Source organism: Trichoderma breve, chromosome 5 (genome assembly GCF_028502605.1).
Source record: "Trichoderma breve strain T069 chromosome 5, whole genome shotgun sequence".
NCBI classification, from domain to species: Eukaryota; Fungi; Ascomycota; class Sordariomycetes; order Hypocreales; family Hypocreaceae; genus Trichoderma; species Trichoderma breve.
This window is the reverse complement of record NC_079236.1, coordinates 3,486,297-3,503,482: the sequence shown is the minus strand read 5'-3', so window position 1 is coordinate 3,503,482 and position 17,186 is coordinate 3,486,297. Positions and strand designations below refer to the sequence as shown.

The following is a 17,186-nucleotide window of genomic DNA, read 5'->3' as shown; positions in this document are numbered from 1 at the left end:
AGGAGGAGGCTGCATCTTCTATTGGCAGATGTAGATCCCCCTAACCGACTTGTTTTTGACCTGTCTCCTTTCTCCAGACCTCGGGGTGTGCAGAGGTCTCGGCCAACCTAACCCTAATTAACGTCCAGTAGCATTCGAGGATTCTGTGTGGTGTCGTCGTCCATTTGATATGAACCAAAAGGGATTCCTTGGGTTACCCGTGAGACCAACTCGCCTCATTAATGGTTTGCAGACGTCATTTGCTTGACACCAAGGCGTGCGCATTCAAACGAGTACGAGAACATCGGAAAGGGAAACACTGTCCACCAACGCCTCACGTGGTAGAGGTCGTGAAGCGATTCGACTGCGTCGTCTGTCCACGTGCCCACAGATCGCTTATCTGAACCAGAAACCAAGGTCTAGATGCCCTGCCTCTCGCTAACCCGGGACGTGTTCGACGTTTGAGTAGCCGTCCCTGACTGCCCGTTTGGGGGCACAAGAATAATAAGCGTGATGCTTTAGATGGAATTGAGATCCCTGTTTAGATCCAGGAGATCGGGGACACCGCAAGTCTGGTGGTCCGCGCTCGGTATGGGATCGTAGCTCGCGGCATGAATGAATCCGCATTGTCTGACTCTTGAGCTTCAGATGTGTGACGTGGATGGTCCAAGGATACGTAATGATGGGCGGTGTTGCTATGGGATACACCAGTCAGGTACTGCTGAGGCACACGTGGGAGAAGGGAGAAGGCGTCGTTGAGCTCGGCAGCTTATTGTTGGTGTTGGAAATCCAGGCACCCCATTTTTGAGTTTTGCAAATCATCTGTTTTCTCCCTTTTTGCTGTTTTCCTTTTTTCGGGAGCGTCGGTGATGCAATTGATCACGAATGGTTGACCATGATTCGCATCGTGGTCACCCGGCTTCCTCGGGGTGAGTGAAGTGGTCTGGTTGCCCGGCGGTGGTGAAGCGTAGATGCATATGCAGCCTGCATTTCAATTGGTAACTTGGCGTTACCGGTGAGCTCGCGTTGCAAAACAAAATGAAATGTAGGCTCTGTAACAGCGTGTCACGAATGCTGTACGACATGACATAGGTAGGGCTGCATATCGGCTGTCAGTTTGCAGTCTCATCCGGAATCCCTGGCTTTCGACGGCGTGCCCCGGTCGTTGAGATTGTCTGGAAGCTAGAACTCCGGGGAAGGCTTGACTATGCCGAGCGAGCAAGCCCACTTAATCAACCCCTTTGTCCTCGGTGAGAGAACAAGTCGTAGATCAATTGATGGGCGGTTTTTGGTTGTTCCACGTGGGCTAGCATGACGTCCAAGCTTCTGGAAAACGACCTGAAGCGGTGGAGATGTGAAAGATTGCATTGCCCCGTGCGTGTCATGACCATTGCGCTGGATCATGCGGTCTGATGGCCTTGCCGAAGCAATCAAATGTCATTTCTTTTTCTTGAAAGTGAGGAATGCTACTAAGAGATTGCGGGTCTGAGGCGGCGGCGAGAAGGATAAGAGAACCAGAGGTGAAAGGTGTAAACAAAACATGGAATCCAGCTGCAACGCCATTGGATTGGGCACCGGCGCCATCAAGCCACGTATATTAGTGCTGGGCTCTCAAACTCTCAAGGTCGAATTAGCGTCAGCAGAGTAGCAGTACTAGCAGCTAGATTATACAGTAATGTTCCGTACCTGGTTGGCATCGTGCGTGCCTGATAAGCTCGAGCTTGAGCGAGAGAACAAAAGGATGAGGCGTTATCAGTTATCAGAGAGCCGCCCTCCATAAGCAGGCCGGGGATCGGATTCGTATCACAGAGGGAACAAGGGCGTCACGGTCCCGCACAGGGTGTCGGAAGTGGAAGAGATTCCGCGATGGCTAGTGGCTCCAGCTTGTCTGTTTGAGGCTCGTGTTTGCTAATGGAAGCTCGACTGGCTGGTGAGCCGAAGCTGGAGAAACGGCATCTCGAGTAGCGCAGGGCTGTTGCACGAGCCAGACGCCGCGTTGCCCGGAGTGGTACAGAGTCAAACATCCATTGGCACAGCAGAGTTGAGTCTGTCACAGTGAAACAGAGAATGCAAACTCAGTACAGGATGCTGCCATGTCTCGCTTTTTGGCCTCACCGATGCTTTATCTTTTGCATGTGGGTTGCATCTCTCCGCGTTGTGTTGCACAGAAGGGGAAGCCCCGCTATCAGGGCGGCGATAGCAAGCGGCGCAGGTGCCCAAGGCAGTAAGTACGCAGGTATTGGTGTACTCGAGCGAGATAAGAACCTGTAGTGGTGGAGGAGGTACTGATGGAGGTATTTGGTTGGCATCTAGATGTATCTATTTTGACAACGTCAATGGATGTACTTTGACAGCTTCACATGCCAAATGCAGCTGCTGGACCCTCGCCCAAGCCTGCCCAGCTCATCTCTGGCTGCTGTAGATGGTTATTGGCTGTTATCAGGACTCTTCTTGGCGAGACAGTGAAGCATTCGAGCAGTGAAACCGGCATCGTCGATAGCAGATAGTCAGCATTGGAAGTGATACAGTCCGGCCTGTAAGCGAGCTTCGGCTCTCTCCCTTCCATTGATACTATGCTTCCGCCGGCTCCTGAGGATTACCTCGATTGTACATGTACATACGGACAGGCATGTAGGCTTACGGCAGCAATCAACCTTGATAGAAATCAGCAATTGTCCGAGTCCAGTGCTTCCGGGCCCTATCAAGCATTGCATTGCTGCACTCCGTCAGCGCATGGCACGGCAAATCCACTGACATGAATCACGATTCAAGATGAAGCGCATAGAATCATGGAATCCATCGATCAAATGCATCAATCAATTTGAGCCATTAAGACCCCGCAAAGCCGCCGTGTGCTTCAGCATCCCCCTCCCACTGACGGCAGCGCCCCGCCCCTGAAAGAGTTGCGGCTAGTCGCCATCATGCAACCTTGAACGTGCTGCTCAGCGGTGGGGGTGATTCGGCAGCTTGAACCCAGCACTGGGCACTGGGCAAATGGCAAAAGGAGCTGGGGGGTGAGTGCCCTGTGGCAGCGCTGCTGGGAGTGGCCGTAGCAGCCCGTGGCCAGCCTGCAGCAGAGGGCCCGTAGCGGCTGCCGGTATAGCGCTGTAACCCGCTACTGCACTGCCATCAGTTCAATCAGTGGACGTCAAAACGACAAGAGTACATGCACGGGTACATGCGCATGTACTTGTACTGGTACTGGCACTGGCTCCACCACCACAAAGAGGGCGGCGCGCCTTTGAGTTCCCCCATTCATCTTTGCCTGAAAACCTTCCAATTCCACCTCTGCAACCTCCAGCTCCCAGACTGCTAGTCACCGTCTGCCACGAATCAATCCTCCCACGCAGACGCTCTGCCGTGCCAGATGTCCTCCCCATGTCCAGCTCGCCCTCACACGCCGAAAATGCCGCACATGCGGCGCTGCTGAGCGACCGGGCCCATGTCCATGTCCAGCCCGACGACGATGCAGGCGTTGGCTCCGATGCTGCTGTCGATGCAGCAGCAGTCGATCCTGTTACCTGTACACCTACGAGTGCACCCACGAGTACACCCCCGGCCCCGGGCTGTGAGGCCGCCGCTTCTGCTGCCAGGGAGGGCCTGAACCCGAGCCCGAGCCCAAACCAGAACAGCCAAAGCCAAAACCAGGATCAGGACCACAGCCAGAGTCAAAGCCAGACCCAGTACCAGACGGACGGGAGCGGAGCGGACTCCTCCTCACCACCCTCCTCCTCTCCCTCTCCCTCTCCTCACACACCGGCAGCAACTCATATAAAGCCTGCCCCTAGCGTCGCAGCCCGCCAGCGCCAGCAGGGCCCTTCGCTGCTTTCACAGGCCCTGGCATCTGCTCGAGGCATCCTGCGCACCAACTCGTCTCCCAGCCAGCCGGACAAGTCGACCCGATCCACGCCTGCCACTGCCTCCGTCACTCCGCCAGCTCTTGATAATACGAGGCCTGTTCGGTCCTCGCCTGCCACCCCCTGGACTGAGCCGCGAGATGCATCAGACTACATCGACGTCGACGGCGCCTTGACGCGAGGTGAACCGCAATCAACCACAATGGCCACCACCATGACCACCATGACCTCTACCCTCCCGGTGCGAGACCGTGCTGCTCCTCCTACGTCGTCGTTCAAGTCCGAGATCCTGTCCCACGCCAACGAAATGCTTTTGGAGCACCGCGAATTCCTCGACCGCACCCGAAGCAGGGCCTCTACATCGCTTGACCAAGATTCCAAGCTCTCGGGATTACCGCACCAACACAATCACCCACATTCCCACTCGTCAACCCCCAACGACTCAATAACACCCACCAACGGTAGCTACACTAGTGCCGTAGTATCCCCTGACCACTCCACCGATGCGGGAGACGAGACTGATTCACAAGACTCTCACCATGACCGTCACAAAGCACCTGCTGCTACCGAGAAGACGGAGAAGATTTGGTCCATTGGCTCTGGCGATGGTAGCGAAGAGGATGGTCTAGTGGAACAATCAGTCGCCGAGGCCATTGCCGGTGTGGAACACAATGCACGCAGTCGCAAGTCTAGCTACAGTTTGCGCTTCTTCAAGGAGGGACTTCCTCCAGACGACAAGGCACGGCGCAAGGAAACCAGAGCCTCGCATCGCGATAAGCATGTGGCTACGATAGACGAAGAGCCTACTACTTTAACCGAGAAACAGCCACTAGAACAGTCGCACAAAACCGCAAAGGCAACACCGACAACAGACACAAGAGCGCCTGCAAAACTAACTAGGACCGAGTCTTTTCCAGCACGGGTGTCTGATGTATTGCCTCTCGTCGCCTCGCCCCTTGAAGAGACCAGCTTTGCGCTGCAGCAAAAGGAACAAGGTGGCGAAAGGGCTTCTGCACCGCAATCATCTCTTCATCATAACGAGGCCAAGCTGGAGCCACCGCTTCATCATGAGGTGGGGCCGGACACGGCTCAAGTCGCCGAGGTGGAGAAGCAGCGGACGTCACATGACTCCGAGGTCGGCCATACTGATGCCTCCGGACACAAGGATGGAGGCGCAGCTGCCGATGCCGAGGCTGATGTCGAAGCCAAGATCGATGATGCTGAGACCAAAACCAAAACCGATGCCAAGGCAATTGAGCAGGGCCGGGCCAGCGGTCACGTAAATGACCACGCTAATGACAAGGCTCATACCGACTCTGACGCGGACACTGACTTGGAGGCAGAGGCTGACGAGTCTGGCGAAGAAAAGATTTCTTCCGCCGTGTTCCACCCCCATCAGGAGCTGGATGACGGCCGTGCAAGCGTGAGTGAGGGTAGTGACAATGATGTGGTGCGACGGCCGAGGTCGCGCTCACAGACTAAGAGTCATCCCTGGCTAGTCAAGGCCGACGAGCCTGAGCCCGAGATTGAGAATAAGGATGAGAGTTCCTACCAGGTTTCGCATGTTGCCTCCCGTGAGAGCCTTGTTTCACGTCGTGCAGAGGCCCCGGCAGTGGTCCAAGTCCCGACCGAAGCTGCCGTGGACGTTGACAATGAAGTGAACCAAATCACCCCTACTAAATTATCCCGAGCCGTGACCCATCATGAAGACCATGTCCATGACCACCAGCACCAGGCCCGTCGACCCCTAGAGGCCATTGAACTCATTCCATACAAACATCAGGTCGGCGGCCACAATACGCTCTGGCGATTCTCTCGCCGAGCTGTCTGTAAGCAGCTCAGCAACCGAGAAAACGAATTCTATGAAACTATTGAACGATATCATCGTGATTTACTGCCATTCCTTCCTCGGTAAGCTTCCTATGCTGTGCTTGCTTCTTGAAACCCTACATCTCTCCCCTTCCCGTTTTCTTTTTACTCTGACATATGGAAATTGCAAACGCTAACATCGTCTCGTTTTCTAGGTATATCGGAGTGCTGAATGTGACATTCCAGAAGAAGCCTCGGAGAAAGAGCACCGTTCGAAAAGACGAGACGGCGGATAAGCGCCAGCCGGAGTCAAATGGCAGCAACGAGACCGAGCAGACAACATCTACCCCTGCGCGGGTCATTAGCCAATCTCTTGCCAGCTCCAACGCCCCCATTCCCACCGTAACGTTCGATGATAATTGGCACATTCTTCCTCGCAATCTTCTCCAGCCATCGCCCGTCCTGGACCCGGCGCACCGCCGGAGCACGTCGCTCTCCAAGATATCGCCCGCGTCGCCCCTCTCATCCAAGGTGCCGGTGCGACCTCCCATGGAAGAGCGCCCCAACAGCTGGGGAGCAACGACGGTAAATAAGCGACTGCGCAACGAGGTGTTCAACGACGCATTCCTTAAGCAGCCAATCGAAGTTCAGAAACATCGGCGCCCATATCAGCGACCCGTTCCTTTGCCAAATCTCCAGCGACTGCTCCGAACCAGCAATTCTGACCCCAGTCTTGCTGAGAAGCGTATTAACAATGCGGAAAGCAAATCTGTTGCAGCTAGCCCTCTCAAGCCACTGACTCCACTGGTACAGCAGATGAGCGATCCCGAATCTCAGGTCAACCATCTGGCCGTCGAGCAACGAGAAGAGCCTGTTGAGGTCAAGGACGTCACGGGTACTAGTGCTCCCGAACCAGAGACTTTGGCGGCCAATCCTTTGCTGGCCAAAAAGAAGCGTAGGTATTCTGGAAGTGGTCTTCGACGCAAGCCGCAGGATGTTCGAGACTCAAGGGGAGATCTCAAGTATTTTGAGGAGGCGGACGATGCAGATTACAAACGTGACCGAGATGGCAACAATGGTGGCGAAGGAGCCAAGCAAAATACCGCCCCTACTACTACGACGACAACTCCTGCCAACGAACCCCTCGAGATGGTGGTGGCCGCTACTACACCTGCTTCTACATCGACCACCGCCCAAGAGCCTGACTCTTCTGAAAATTCGACGGCCGTCCAGCAGGCCCTTCAGCATCCATCGGTGGAATTCGCGCAAGTGCTTCGGCCAAACAACCCCAAGGAGGCCAAAACTGAGCGCGACAGGGTGGAATACTTTTTACTCCTGGAAGATCTCACAGCTGGCATGAAGCGACCGTGCATGATGGACCTCAAGATGGGAACGCGCCAATATGGCGTTGAGGCATCTCCTAGCAAGCAGAGATCCCAGCAGGAAAAGTGCAGGACGACCACCTCGTACGAGCTCGGAGTACGCATCTGCGGACTGCAAGTCTGGAACGTCAAGACACAGACGTATGACTTTCAGGACAAGTATTTTGGCCGAAAAGTCCAGGCGGGCAACGAGTTCCAGGCTGCCCTTACCAAGTTTCTGTACAACGGTGTCGACTTGCACTCTATCCTTCACCACATCCCGGTCATATTGAGGAAGCTTTCACAGCTGGAGCAGATTGTCAGCGAGCTGCGCGGCTATCGCTTCTACGCTGCGAGTTTGCTCATGTTCTATGACGGAGATGCCTCTGACGAGAACGGAGGCTATGAGACGGCGTATGACTCCATGACGGACGCCGCGACGGATACCGAGGAGACGATCCGCAAGAAGAGAAATAAGCGTGAGATTGATTTCAAAGTAGCAGACTTTGCCAACAGCCTCACGCCGCTGGACAAGGTAGAAGACAAGCCATGCCCACCTCAGCACCCTAACCAACCGGATCCTGGCTTCCTCAAAGGGCTGCGAAGCCTGAAGAAGTACTTTTTGCAGATTCAGCGAGATACGAGAGCCGAATTGGGACTTGATCCTCGCGGCTGGAGCTCATCCCAGGGCCTTGATGCCATGGACGATGAAGAAGACGACGGAATGATTAGTGTATAATCTTATTGTTTCCCGACAGAGGAAGCGTGAGAGCATGTTTCAAGCGCATGACAACGCCTCTTGTCTTTCTTTTCCCTTCATTCTCATCGCTTTAATCACCTCTTGTTCATTTTTCATTTCCCCTTGTTTTACTTTATATCCTCTTCTAACGTTTCAACGACGCACCGTTTATGATTTTCCTTGTCTACAACGGATACCAGGTTGAGTGGATAGCATGGTGATGATGAGGAATACTAGACTCATCATTAGCTGCTGGACGCTTGAGCAAATGATGACGACCCACGAAGCTTTTTTGTAATGCCGAGTATACTATTTGCGTATTTTCTTCTTTCTTTCTTTCTTCTGTCGCCCAAGGCATCCTCCATACATCAACTCGGATGGTATTCATGGCCAGATGGCCAGATGAGCGAGGAATTCACGAACCAACTGTGCTTTTCTTCACTGTACAGATAAGGGCGAAGCAATTGCCGGTTCCGCATTTATAATGCCATTAGCCTTTGGACAAACTGTCAGACCGACATTTGATCTAGCGTGGAATCAGACTGTCTTACTATGTGCTTTTTTACTTTCTAAATGCTTCAAGTCTTTTTTGGCGGACAGGCGGATGGACGGAATGGCACGGCACGGAAACGGCAAACGGCATGGTACGATACTGGGCGAATAACAAGGGGCGCAGGTTCTTTTGAGCTTTTCTTTTTGCGATTTGTTTTTTTGTGTTTTTATTGTTTGTGTGATTCTGGAACGGAATGAGAATGATGCTTAGAATGGTAGATAAAAATTGAATTGAATTGTTTGTTACTGTATTTTGGTTCTTTTGACACTGATGATCGAGAGACTTGGTGAAGCTAGAATATGAGGGCCAATTCGTCTTTTTGGTGGTAGCGGCACTTCAAGAAGTCCGATGAGCTGCAGCTGGCCACTCACTAATTCCGCTGCTGCATCATTCTAAAGATGCATCTCCTCTTTTACTCACCATGAAGCATTAAACCGGTCTCTAATCAAACACAATCCCATCTCCGACAAATCCTCATCCTCTTCACCGCGATTGTCATTTCACCATCGTAAAAGAAAAAACACAACCAGCAAAATGGGCGGCGTCATTTCAAGCATCCAAAGCAGCATCACCGCCATCACCAGCGTCATCCGCACAATCTCCACGCTCAACGCAAAATACCAAGCCCTCCTACAGCGCATCGAAACAGGGCCATTCACTCCAGTAGAGAATCCTACGGAATCATATTGGATGCGGGATGCTCCCTTTCCGGACATTGGCGATGTATTGGGTGATATACCGGAGGAGGCGGATGTGGTTGTTATAGGGAGCGGGATTACAGGCGCTGCTGCGGTGAAGACGTTGTGCGAGCTATCCTCTTCTTCTTCAACTGGGGATGGTGATGGTAAGAAAGCGCCGAGGATAGTGGTTCTGGAGGCAAGACAACTGTGCAGCGGCGCGACGGCGCGGAATGGCGGGCATATCAAGTGCACCCCCCACGAAGAATTTTCTCGTCTTCGCAAGACTTTGGGGGAAGAAAGGGCGAGGAAGATTGTGAGGATGCAGATGAGGCATTTGGAGGTGCTGAAGCAAGTTGGTGAGGAGATGCCGTGGGGGGAGGTGAGGGAGGTTGAGACTGTGGATGTTTTTCTTGAGGAGGATGGGTTTGAGAGGGCGAGGAGGGGGGTTGAGGAGATGAGGGGGTGGATGCCTGAATTTGAGGTTAGTGTTTGGGAGGGGGAGAGGATGAGGGAGAAGGTGAGTTCGTGATGCTTGCTTGATATGGTTTGTTGAGAATGGATGCTTGGTGCTTGGTGCTTGGTGCTTGGTGCCTGATATGGCTTGTTGAGAGATGGATACTGACCATGTTGAGAATAGTTTGGGGTGAATCGCCATATTGTTGGTGCGATATCGTATCAAGCTGGGGCTCTTTGGCCGTATCGTCTTGTTACGAGCACATGGAACGATTTGATGACTCGATATCCAAACCTCACCATTAGTACACACACGCCCGTCTCATCCATCACCACAAATGACTCTTCATCATTCCCATACACAGTTCACTCTTCTCGCGGCACAATCCGTGCACGGCACATTCTCCATGCCACAAATGCTTACACAGGGCATCTCATTCCGGCCCTTCGTGGCTGTCTAACAGGAGTCCTCGGACACATGACTGCACAGGAACCAGGAACTGAATTCGAGCCCGTGTGTCATGGCGGACGGTCTTGGTCAATAATGTACGGGACAGGATTTGAATATATAACGCAAAGGCCAGATGGAAACGATGGATCTCCAGGTGACTTGATGATTGGAGGAGGGTTATTCAGGAGTAAAGATGAGGGCTTGGATCAGATTGGTGTGTGGGATGATTCCAGAGTGGATGCTTTCCCGTTAATGCATCTCAGAGGCAGCATGCCCACAGTATTCGAGCCGAAATGGGGTGCTGGGGGACAATTGAAAGGTGCTTGGAGCGGAATCATGGGTTTCACAGGCGATGTGCTTCCCTTTGTGGGAAGTCTTTCGCCTGGAGCTGGTGGGCTGAGGAAGAGTCTTGGTGGAGGGCTTGAGAAGGGTGCCGGAGAGTGGATAGCTGCTGGGTTTAATGGGGAGGGCATGGTGTGGGCGTGGTTGAGCGGTGTTGCTGTGGCGATTATGATGTTGGGTAAGGAGGAGGATGGTTTGGAGGAGAGTGTTGGGCGGCCGGGGGGGAGGTTGGGGGAATGGTATCCGGTGGAGGAGGTTAGGGTTGATAAGGCGAGGTTGAGGAGGGCGCGGTTGGAGAATTTGGCGAATGAGATTTGATGGGGGGTTGATGGGAAGGGAGGGGAATATATTTTGTGGCGATTCGTTGAGTCTAGAAAGGGATTGACTGTGTTATCTAGAAGTAAAGGAGAGACTCGATGCTCTCTAACCATTGGCAGGCATATTTTCAGTATTCGAGTCCACTGTTTGGTTCTCTAGTATTAATACTTTCTAGTCGGAGGTGCTATCACAACTTCATCCAGCAGCCGATGCTATAGCTGTTATGTACTATTCAGACATATCAAGATCCTCATCCTCATCCTCATCCTCAAAATTTTCTTAACGGCTTTCCCATTTCCACTCTTTTGAAGTACCAGACAAGGCTGCGAGCCTAACCGCCACCCACTGAAACTCGAGCGCTGCTTTCATCTTGAGAGCTTCTTCTTGACTGTCGACTAAAATCTCGAAAGAGTCTCCTGGTTGTAGGAGGTGGAAGAAATTCCTTTGTTCATATGTAAAAGTAGATTTCATCATGGCGTCGAGCGTCCATTGGTAAGGGCGTTCGGCCAAATTATCAGGCTTGATCTCATTTCTCGGCATCCAGAAAAATTAGATGCGAACAACAGTGCGTCCATAGCCACTGGTGACCATTTCCAGGTACTTCAGACCAAATAAGCATTCAGACCACCATTTACACAAGGTCGGGTGCAAACAGAGCATATTCCAACTTTTCTCAAAAGCACCCAGGGAATCAGTAACCATGGTACGGCTAATCTGCACCCCGATATCTCCCATCAGTTTGTTTATGAGGATCGAATCGGTAAAGGCATACATATTCGCCTGGTTTGCGGTAAGACCGACAGGGGCAATATAGCAGGGGTTTTCGATTGTGACGTTAGTTAAGGCGCAAACTCGTTGGTCTCTCAGCAAGCACTAGGAATATATATATATATAATTAGTAAGGATAGAAGTTTCGCAGGATGATGAAGAAGATTTCTTGTACCTTTTCGCGCTCCTTGTCATTCTGGCAGATGCTCTTAGAAGTAACAGCTACCCGCGCCGGATATATGCTGCTTCCATCAGGAAATATCCCATGGACCACTAAGCCCTCGTTAGGCAACAAATATCATCATGCATATATCTGCAGAATCACATACGAAAAGGTAATAGGCGCTGGAGAGTCAAAGAGTTCATAATGGGTGAGGTGTCTTGAGGAAGATACCGCAGAGTCTCAACCGGCATCAAGAGAAAAATCGCTATCTGGAGATTGGTAAAGTCATATGGCTCTTTAGATATAGCAAAGTTTTCCTTGAGACGCTTGCGAAACTTTATGATAAGTTCAAGCCTGAGGGGCAGTTCCTGCATTGTTATAAGTTCAGCGAGTACCGCATGTCTTAGCTGTTCTCGAAGGAATCAGCACAGTTCTACTTTTTGGCTGTAGGTCCCTTGTTGAATAAAGGAAGTGACATCAGCCAAGATGCTCCGGTCAGAAGCAGTGAGAGTGTTGTCCATGGTGATTAATAAAGGGTTGTTAAAGTAGCAGAACAAAAAGAGGCGTAATGGCAAATCTGCATTTAGATAGAGGATGAAAATAAAGAGACAGAAGAGGGGATATAGCTAGTTAAATAGGGTTATGCACGGGAACATCAAGTAGATTTAGTTAGCAGAGTGAATTGCATCTGCAAGACTCCGGTCTGACGTGGCTTTTCTCCTCTACAGCACTGAAGTGAAGTTACACAGAGGCACTTCGTTACATAGATGTAGCTATAACTGCAGATAGTAACACAAAGTAACTACAGTATCAAACAGCCTAAGAAAGAAAGTGATATGGCCAAGAAGAAGAAGACGCCACTAAACTAGGTAAAGAGCGTCAGAGATACGTAGTACTAATTACATTATTTACTTCAAAAAAACTGCATAATTTCGTCTTTAGACTCAGAGAGAGAGAGACATAGGTAGGCGGATCTTTACATGGCCACCCTTTCGGCTTGCCATATTTCTTCCCAGATCGTAATATCAAGGCCGTTTCCCCAAATCTATTTCGCAGTACCGCGAAATCGCCGATTCCCGACGCCTATTCCTCCATTATGCCACCAATCTGTCGGCGGCCTCATTTCATTACTGAGGCATTGCGTATCTCGCATCTTGTCCTCAGATTCTCCATTCTCCTCTTTGTATCAGCCTTAGAATAGCGCTCCACTCCAGCCTGGTGCCTACGTGACCTAAAAGCGGTGCCTAATAAACTCTAATGTGAGAGAATGTTCAGTATGATGGCTCTCAAACTCAGCTATTAAAGATAAATCTTCTGACAGCTGTAAAACCGCTTCGGAAGTATTGTCAGTATTGTTTGTGTATTGCGCAGTATCCAACAAGTCTGCTTTCTCCAGCAGCTTAACCAACGATGCATCTGGTGCTACCTCCACTATAGCAAATTGAGGGCTGTCAACTTCGCATAGAGGAATCTTGATCTGGCCTTTTTGTAGCATTGGGGAGTTTCGAGAGTGAGATCGCATGGCAAACCGGAACTTATTTTCCACGTCTTTAATAGTTTTTGAGCGAAAAAGGATATCTTCATCGAAATCAATGTCAAGGCGCTCCTCTATTTCGCAATGGATAGCAATGGCTGAGAGTGAGTCGAAATTTAGCTCCCGTATTGTAGTCGTACTGTTGATTTTGGACTTGTCTAAACGGAGTTGGACGGCAAAAGACTCGATTATCTTTTCTCTGACTTCGGAGCTGTTCAAGGGAAGAGGGACATGCGCATTTGAGTCTAGGCTATCGAATAGTGAGTTCAGGCTGTCGGAAATTGAATCCTCTTGGCTCAGTGAATCAGGCGTTACAGGGTCGTCTTGGCTCGAATTGAGTCTGCATTTGATGACAACCAAGTAGCCAGGTAATTGGAGATTTGATGCAATATGTACTATCAAGAAACTTGTATCAAGTTGATTGCACAGCGTCAGGTGTAATAAGGAATTGAGAGATCTCTCCGGGGGAAACATGCCTGCGATAAAGTAGTCGCGAGGCGGAGATTTGAATGCCAGACGGCAGTTCAGCCGAGGCCGAATCAAATCTCCATGCCGGTGGAAACTTGCTATATATATTGTCATCCTCTTGCTTGCGGCAATCTCATTTTCTTCTACCCAATGAGGGATTCGATTACACAGCCGATAATACTCGTCCGGCTTGGGTTTCGCTCCATCTGCCCGCGATGTGCATCGAGCGAGTGGTAAAGCAAGTAGACGAGTCGCGACACCCTTTGTGCCCTTCGCTGCCAGGGTGCAGTTTAAAACGCAATAGACTATATCTCCATCGTCAAAGTCTCCATAAACTGGAAGATCGAGTCGAAGTCCTCTCTGAGACATCGAAAAGCCATCTCCAGGGGCTGCCGCACCTCTTGATACCATCTCTCCACAGTCGAGAAAATCCAAGGGCGATTGAGCCAGGGCTGTAGAGACTCTCCACAAGAATCTGTCGTCACGACAGAAACCCCATGCCAAGATGGACTGATCGTCGGACTTTTTGATGATCTCTTCCTGGAGGCGTTGGAAAGCCTTGTGCCCTTCGCCGTATAACAACGGCATGTTGACGTCAAAGATGCCCAAGAGACAGTATGCGATGTCTTCCTCTCTGGTCGTAGTGCGATTCGACGCCCACGACATCCTCTGTGCGATGCTGATAAAATCCATGGCCCGGCGTGCATCGATGACAGAGTCAACCAGCACCTTCTGGGAGATGCCAGTTGCCACAGCGATTTGTTCCCGGAGAGAAATCTTGTCGCCAAACTCCAGCCAAGCAGAATCAAAGAAACGGACTGACTGCGGAGCAAGAAGCTCTTGAAGTGTCCAACCTCTAGTGAACCATCGTGATCGGGTATATGTTCTCAACGCTTTTTGTATCTCTTGGGGCTCTGCGTTCAAACCAGGGTGGCTCAAGTCGGATATATATACATAGCATTCGAGCGACATCTCGTACCATTTAAACATGGAATTGATTGCCTCTTGGAGCTCCGCGCTGCTTGACTTGTCGATGCAACATGTATCGATCCATACGAATTCGAAATCGTCTTTAATCGCTTGTTGACAGCATTTGATCACTTTAGACCAGCCTTTCTTAGACTCTCGGTAAGAACGCCCTTGTGTAATATCTTGGAACGTAATCTCCTCGTCTTCCCATGTATGAGATAATATTGCATACGGGGGTATCGCATCACCAAAAAATTCGACAAGTTTTTGAGTCTTTGCGCATAGTAGCCGCATGTTGTAGACCTTTGCTGTTGCGTTAAGTATGTCTTTTTTTTTTCTTTTACTTTACTGAAGAGAGAAGTTTGCTTGAAATATTGCGCAAGGATTAAGAAGGAAGCGAATACTATAACAACATGAAGTGGAGGCAATAATACTGCAACACAATTGGGCAGTAAGATTCTAGGCACCAATATCTAGGGCGCCAATATACAAGGCAGTAAGAGAGGCTGTGTAATATTGCAGGTGATAAGCTGCTAGACTACAACCCAACATCCTAGGTACATATAGTCGCAACTAAGAGGCGCGTACCTTGGCTAGGTATGGCTCAATCAACGTATCAGAATAAAGGTGATAATTTCAAGCCGATTCTACTTAATTAAACATAGATATAGGTTACAACAATTAGATTAAATTGACCCGAGCAAACTGCTTGTATGACAAAATTGGCCGATTATCCCGCTTGACCCCCCATTTGCCACGATGGTGATAGCAGTAATACCATGAAAATTAGGAATACTATCTGCTCGTAAAATATTTTAGTCAATTCTATTGGTGTTAAAAGCAGTTTTAATACAAAATAGTTCATTCCTCCATTCTTCCACCACGGTCACTTCTGTCTTGTATCTCAACAGATCCACGTAACACATTCACTGACAAAATAAGAACTGATATTAAAAAAAAGTTGAATAAGAACAACTCAAGGTCGAATTTATGAACACTTAGTCCATAATTCTCCAAGTCTTCGAAGCATCAAGTATTTCCGGCCGTTTTGGATACATTAGTAAACAGGCTGTTTACGTTTACGGCTACCCACTGCTGATACACAGTCCTATTGCTAAGTTCTTGTACCTTTTGCTATAATATGTAGGGTTTTTCTTCCTGTATCTGCTTTGGTCGCTAATCTTAAACAACTATGTGTAAATTTGCCTTTGGTGGCGTAGAGGAAGTCTCTGTTGGCTGCCTATTTAACTGGCCCCATACCCTCTTCAGTGTTTTCCTTTCTTATTCCCATCTTGAATTACGACTCGTTATCCCACCCCTATTCTCTCACCATTCAGATAATCTTCCATCTTCTAAAACGACGATCAATTACTATGGACGAAACTCCCGATATTTCTGACTTAGCCATCTTGGTCGACGTCACGGCTTTTCTTGCACAAGGGACTGAAAGCCAGAGGAAACAGCTGTGCAGATTCCTCAGAGCGCAGTCCAGCTACATGTACTCGGCCCCTGATGCTATTCTTCCCGCAGAAGAACTTGCTGTCAAGCTTGGAATCATCGAAGGACTACATAAATATGAGAATGAGGATCCCTTCTGTAACAAGCCATATCACTTTTCCTACATTCAGTTAGCATCGCTCTGCCTAATGTCAACCGAAACTCTGCAAAAGTTTCTTGACAGAAAGGCGGCAAATCTCTACTGTGTCTCACGTCCTGAAAATTGCTTAAACACTCGTATGGACCCCTTACAGCTTTTGATGAGTAATTCTGACAATAGTCTAGTGATTCAATGGAAACACCCTGCTGCTAGTGTCGAAGATGGAAGAAAAGGGCTGCCTGTCATATCCAGCAGCTCAAGAGAAGAGCGGGAAAAGGTAGAATTACATGTCTTAGCCTGTCAAACCTCAATATTTTGCTAATGATTATACTAGTGCTTTCTCAGAGATCAACGCATCTGCGTTTTGACCAAGGCTGCGAACCCAGAGGTGTGCCATATCATGCCTTCTTCCATCAGTGAAAGCGGTGCAAGTATATCTGCATTTACATCATCGACAGTTGTGTCAAATTTATTAGGAGACCCTGGAGATGAGATTTGTCATGTATTGTTTAGGGGTAACCTAGGTAGTCTTGACAAGAGCTGGAACATGATTTTGTTTGCACCCGCTCGTACGCATGTGGTGGTCGGAGTGTTTATTCGGCCTAAAGTGCCTAGGAATCAACTCCAATGGCGAGCATTCCACTGTCAAGATACAGTTTCACTGGATGCCTATAAATACCGTCAAACCTCACCAGTTAGCCGAGCCTCCTTACGACAAAGCTATCGACACGATGCTGGAATCTATGGTGTCTGATGTGCAGGGAGGCTATTTCCACGGGTTGGAATCTGGGCAGACTTTTGAGATCCAGCTTGCTAGCGAGGATGCCAAGAAGATGAAGGCAGCTCTGGACGTGCAATGGATAGCTGTTAGACTTGCAGCCTTGTCTGGAGCTGCGAGATCTTGGGAATGGGGGCTCGGTAACGACTTGTATGATGATGGAGATGATGATAGACCCATAGATTATGCTACGTCTGATGACGAAAACGAAGAGTAGAAGCTCTCAAAGTCTGTATAGACACTATAGCTATCGGAGTACATGGTAGCATCGTGTAGCTCTAATATGTTTACTAGATATAGTACCTCATTACAAAGCGTGAGAACATGGCAAACCTACGCAGGTATCTGCCAGTCTACCTGTCTACCT

At 49.8% G+C, this 17,186-nt stretch overlaps 5 protein-coding genes across 5 annotated transcripts; 3 read left to right on the top strand and 2 right to left on the bottom strand.

Moving 5' to 3' along the window:
- Positions 1–3,357: 3,357 nt before the first annotated feature.
- On the top strand, positions 3,358–7,745 carry T069G_08679 (inositol polyphosphate kinase domain-containing protein; the record flags this gene model as incomplete). Its single annotated transcript, XM_056175889.1, has 4 exons — positions 3,358–4,758; positions 4,819–5,619; positions 5,674–5,747; positions 5,861–7,745. 4 exons carry the CDS (start codon positions 3,358–3,360, stop codon positions 7,743–7,745), a joined length of 4,161 nt encoding a protein of 1,386 aa, XP_056026838.1.
- Positions 7,746–8,832: 1,087 nt separating this feature from the next.
- On the top strand, positions 8,833–10,542 carry T069G_08678 (FAD dependent oxidoreductase domain-containing protein; the record flags this gene model as incomplete). The annotated part of the gene is made up of 2 exons (XM_056175888.1): positions 8,833–9,495; positions 9,616–10,542. The coding sequence occupies 2 exons, from the start codon at positions 8,833–8,835 to the stop codon at positions 10,540–10,542; spliced, it is 1,590 nt and encodes a 529-aa protein (XP_056026837.1).
- A 279-nt stretch (positions 10,543–10,821) lies between these two features.
- On the bottom strand, positions 10,822–11,847 carry T069G_08677 (uncharacterized protein; the record flags this gene model as incomplete). Its single annotated transcript, XM_056175887.1, has 4 exons — positions 10,822–10,984; positions 11,168–11,415; positions 11,486–11,583; positions 11,640–11,847. 4 exons carry the CDS (start codon positions 11,845–11,847, stop codon positions 10,822–10,824), a joined length of 717 nt encoding a protein of 238 aa, XP_056026836.1.
- An 857-nt stretch (positions 11,848–12,704) lies between these two features.
- On the bottom strand, positions 12,705–14,738 carry T069G_08676 (heterokaryon incompatibility protein (HET) domain-containing protein; the record flags this gene model as incomplete). The annotated part of the gene is made up of 1 exon (XM_056175886.1): positions 12,705–14,738. One exon carries the CDS (start codon positions 14,736–14,738, stop codon positions 12,705–12,707), a length of 2,034 nt encoding a protein of 677 aa, XP_056026835.1.
- A 1,878-nt stretch (positions 14,739–16,616) lies between these two features.
- On the top strand, positions 16,617–17,036 carry T069G_08675 (uncharacterized protein; the record flags this gene model as incomplete). Its single annotated transcript, XM_056175885.1, has 1 exon — positions 16,617–17,036. One exon carries the CDS (start codon positions 16,617–16,619, stop codon positions 17,034–17,036), a length of 420 nt encoding a protein of 139 aa, XP_056026834.1.
- Between the last annotated feature and the right edge of the window lie 150 nt (positions 17,037–17,186).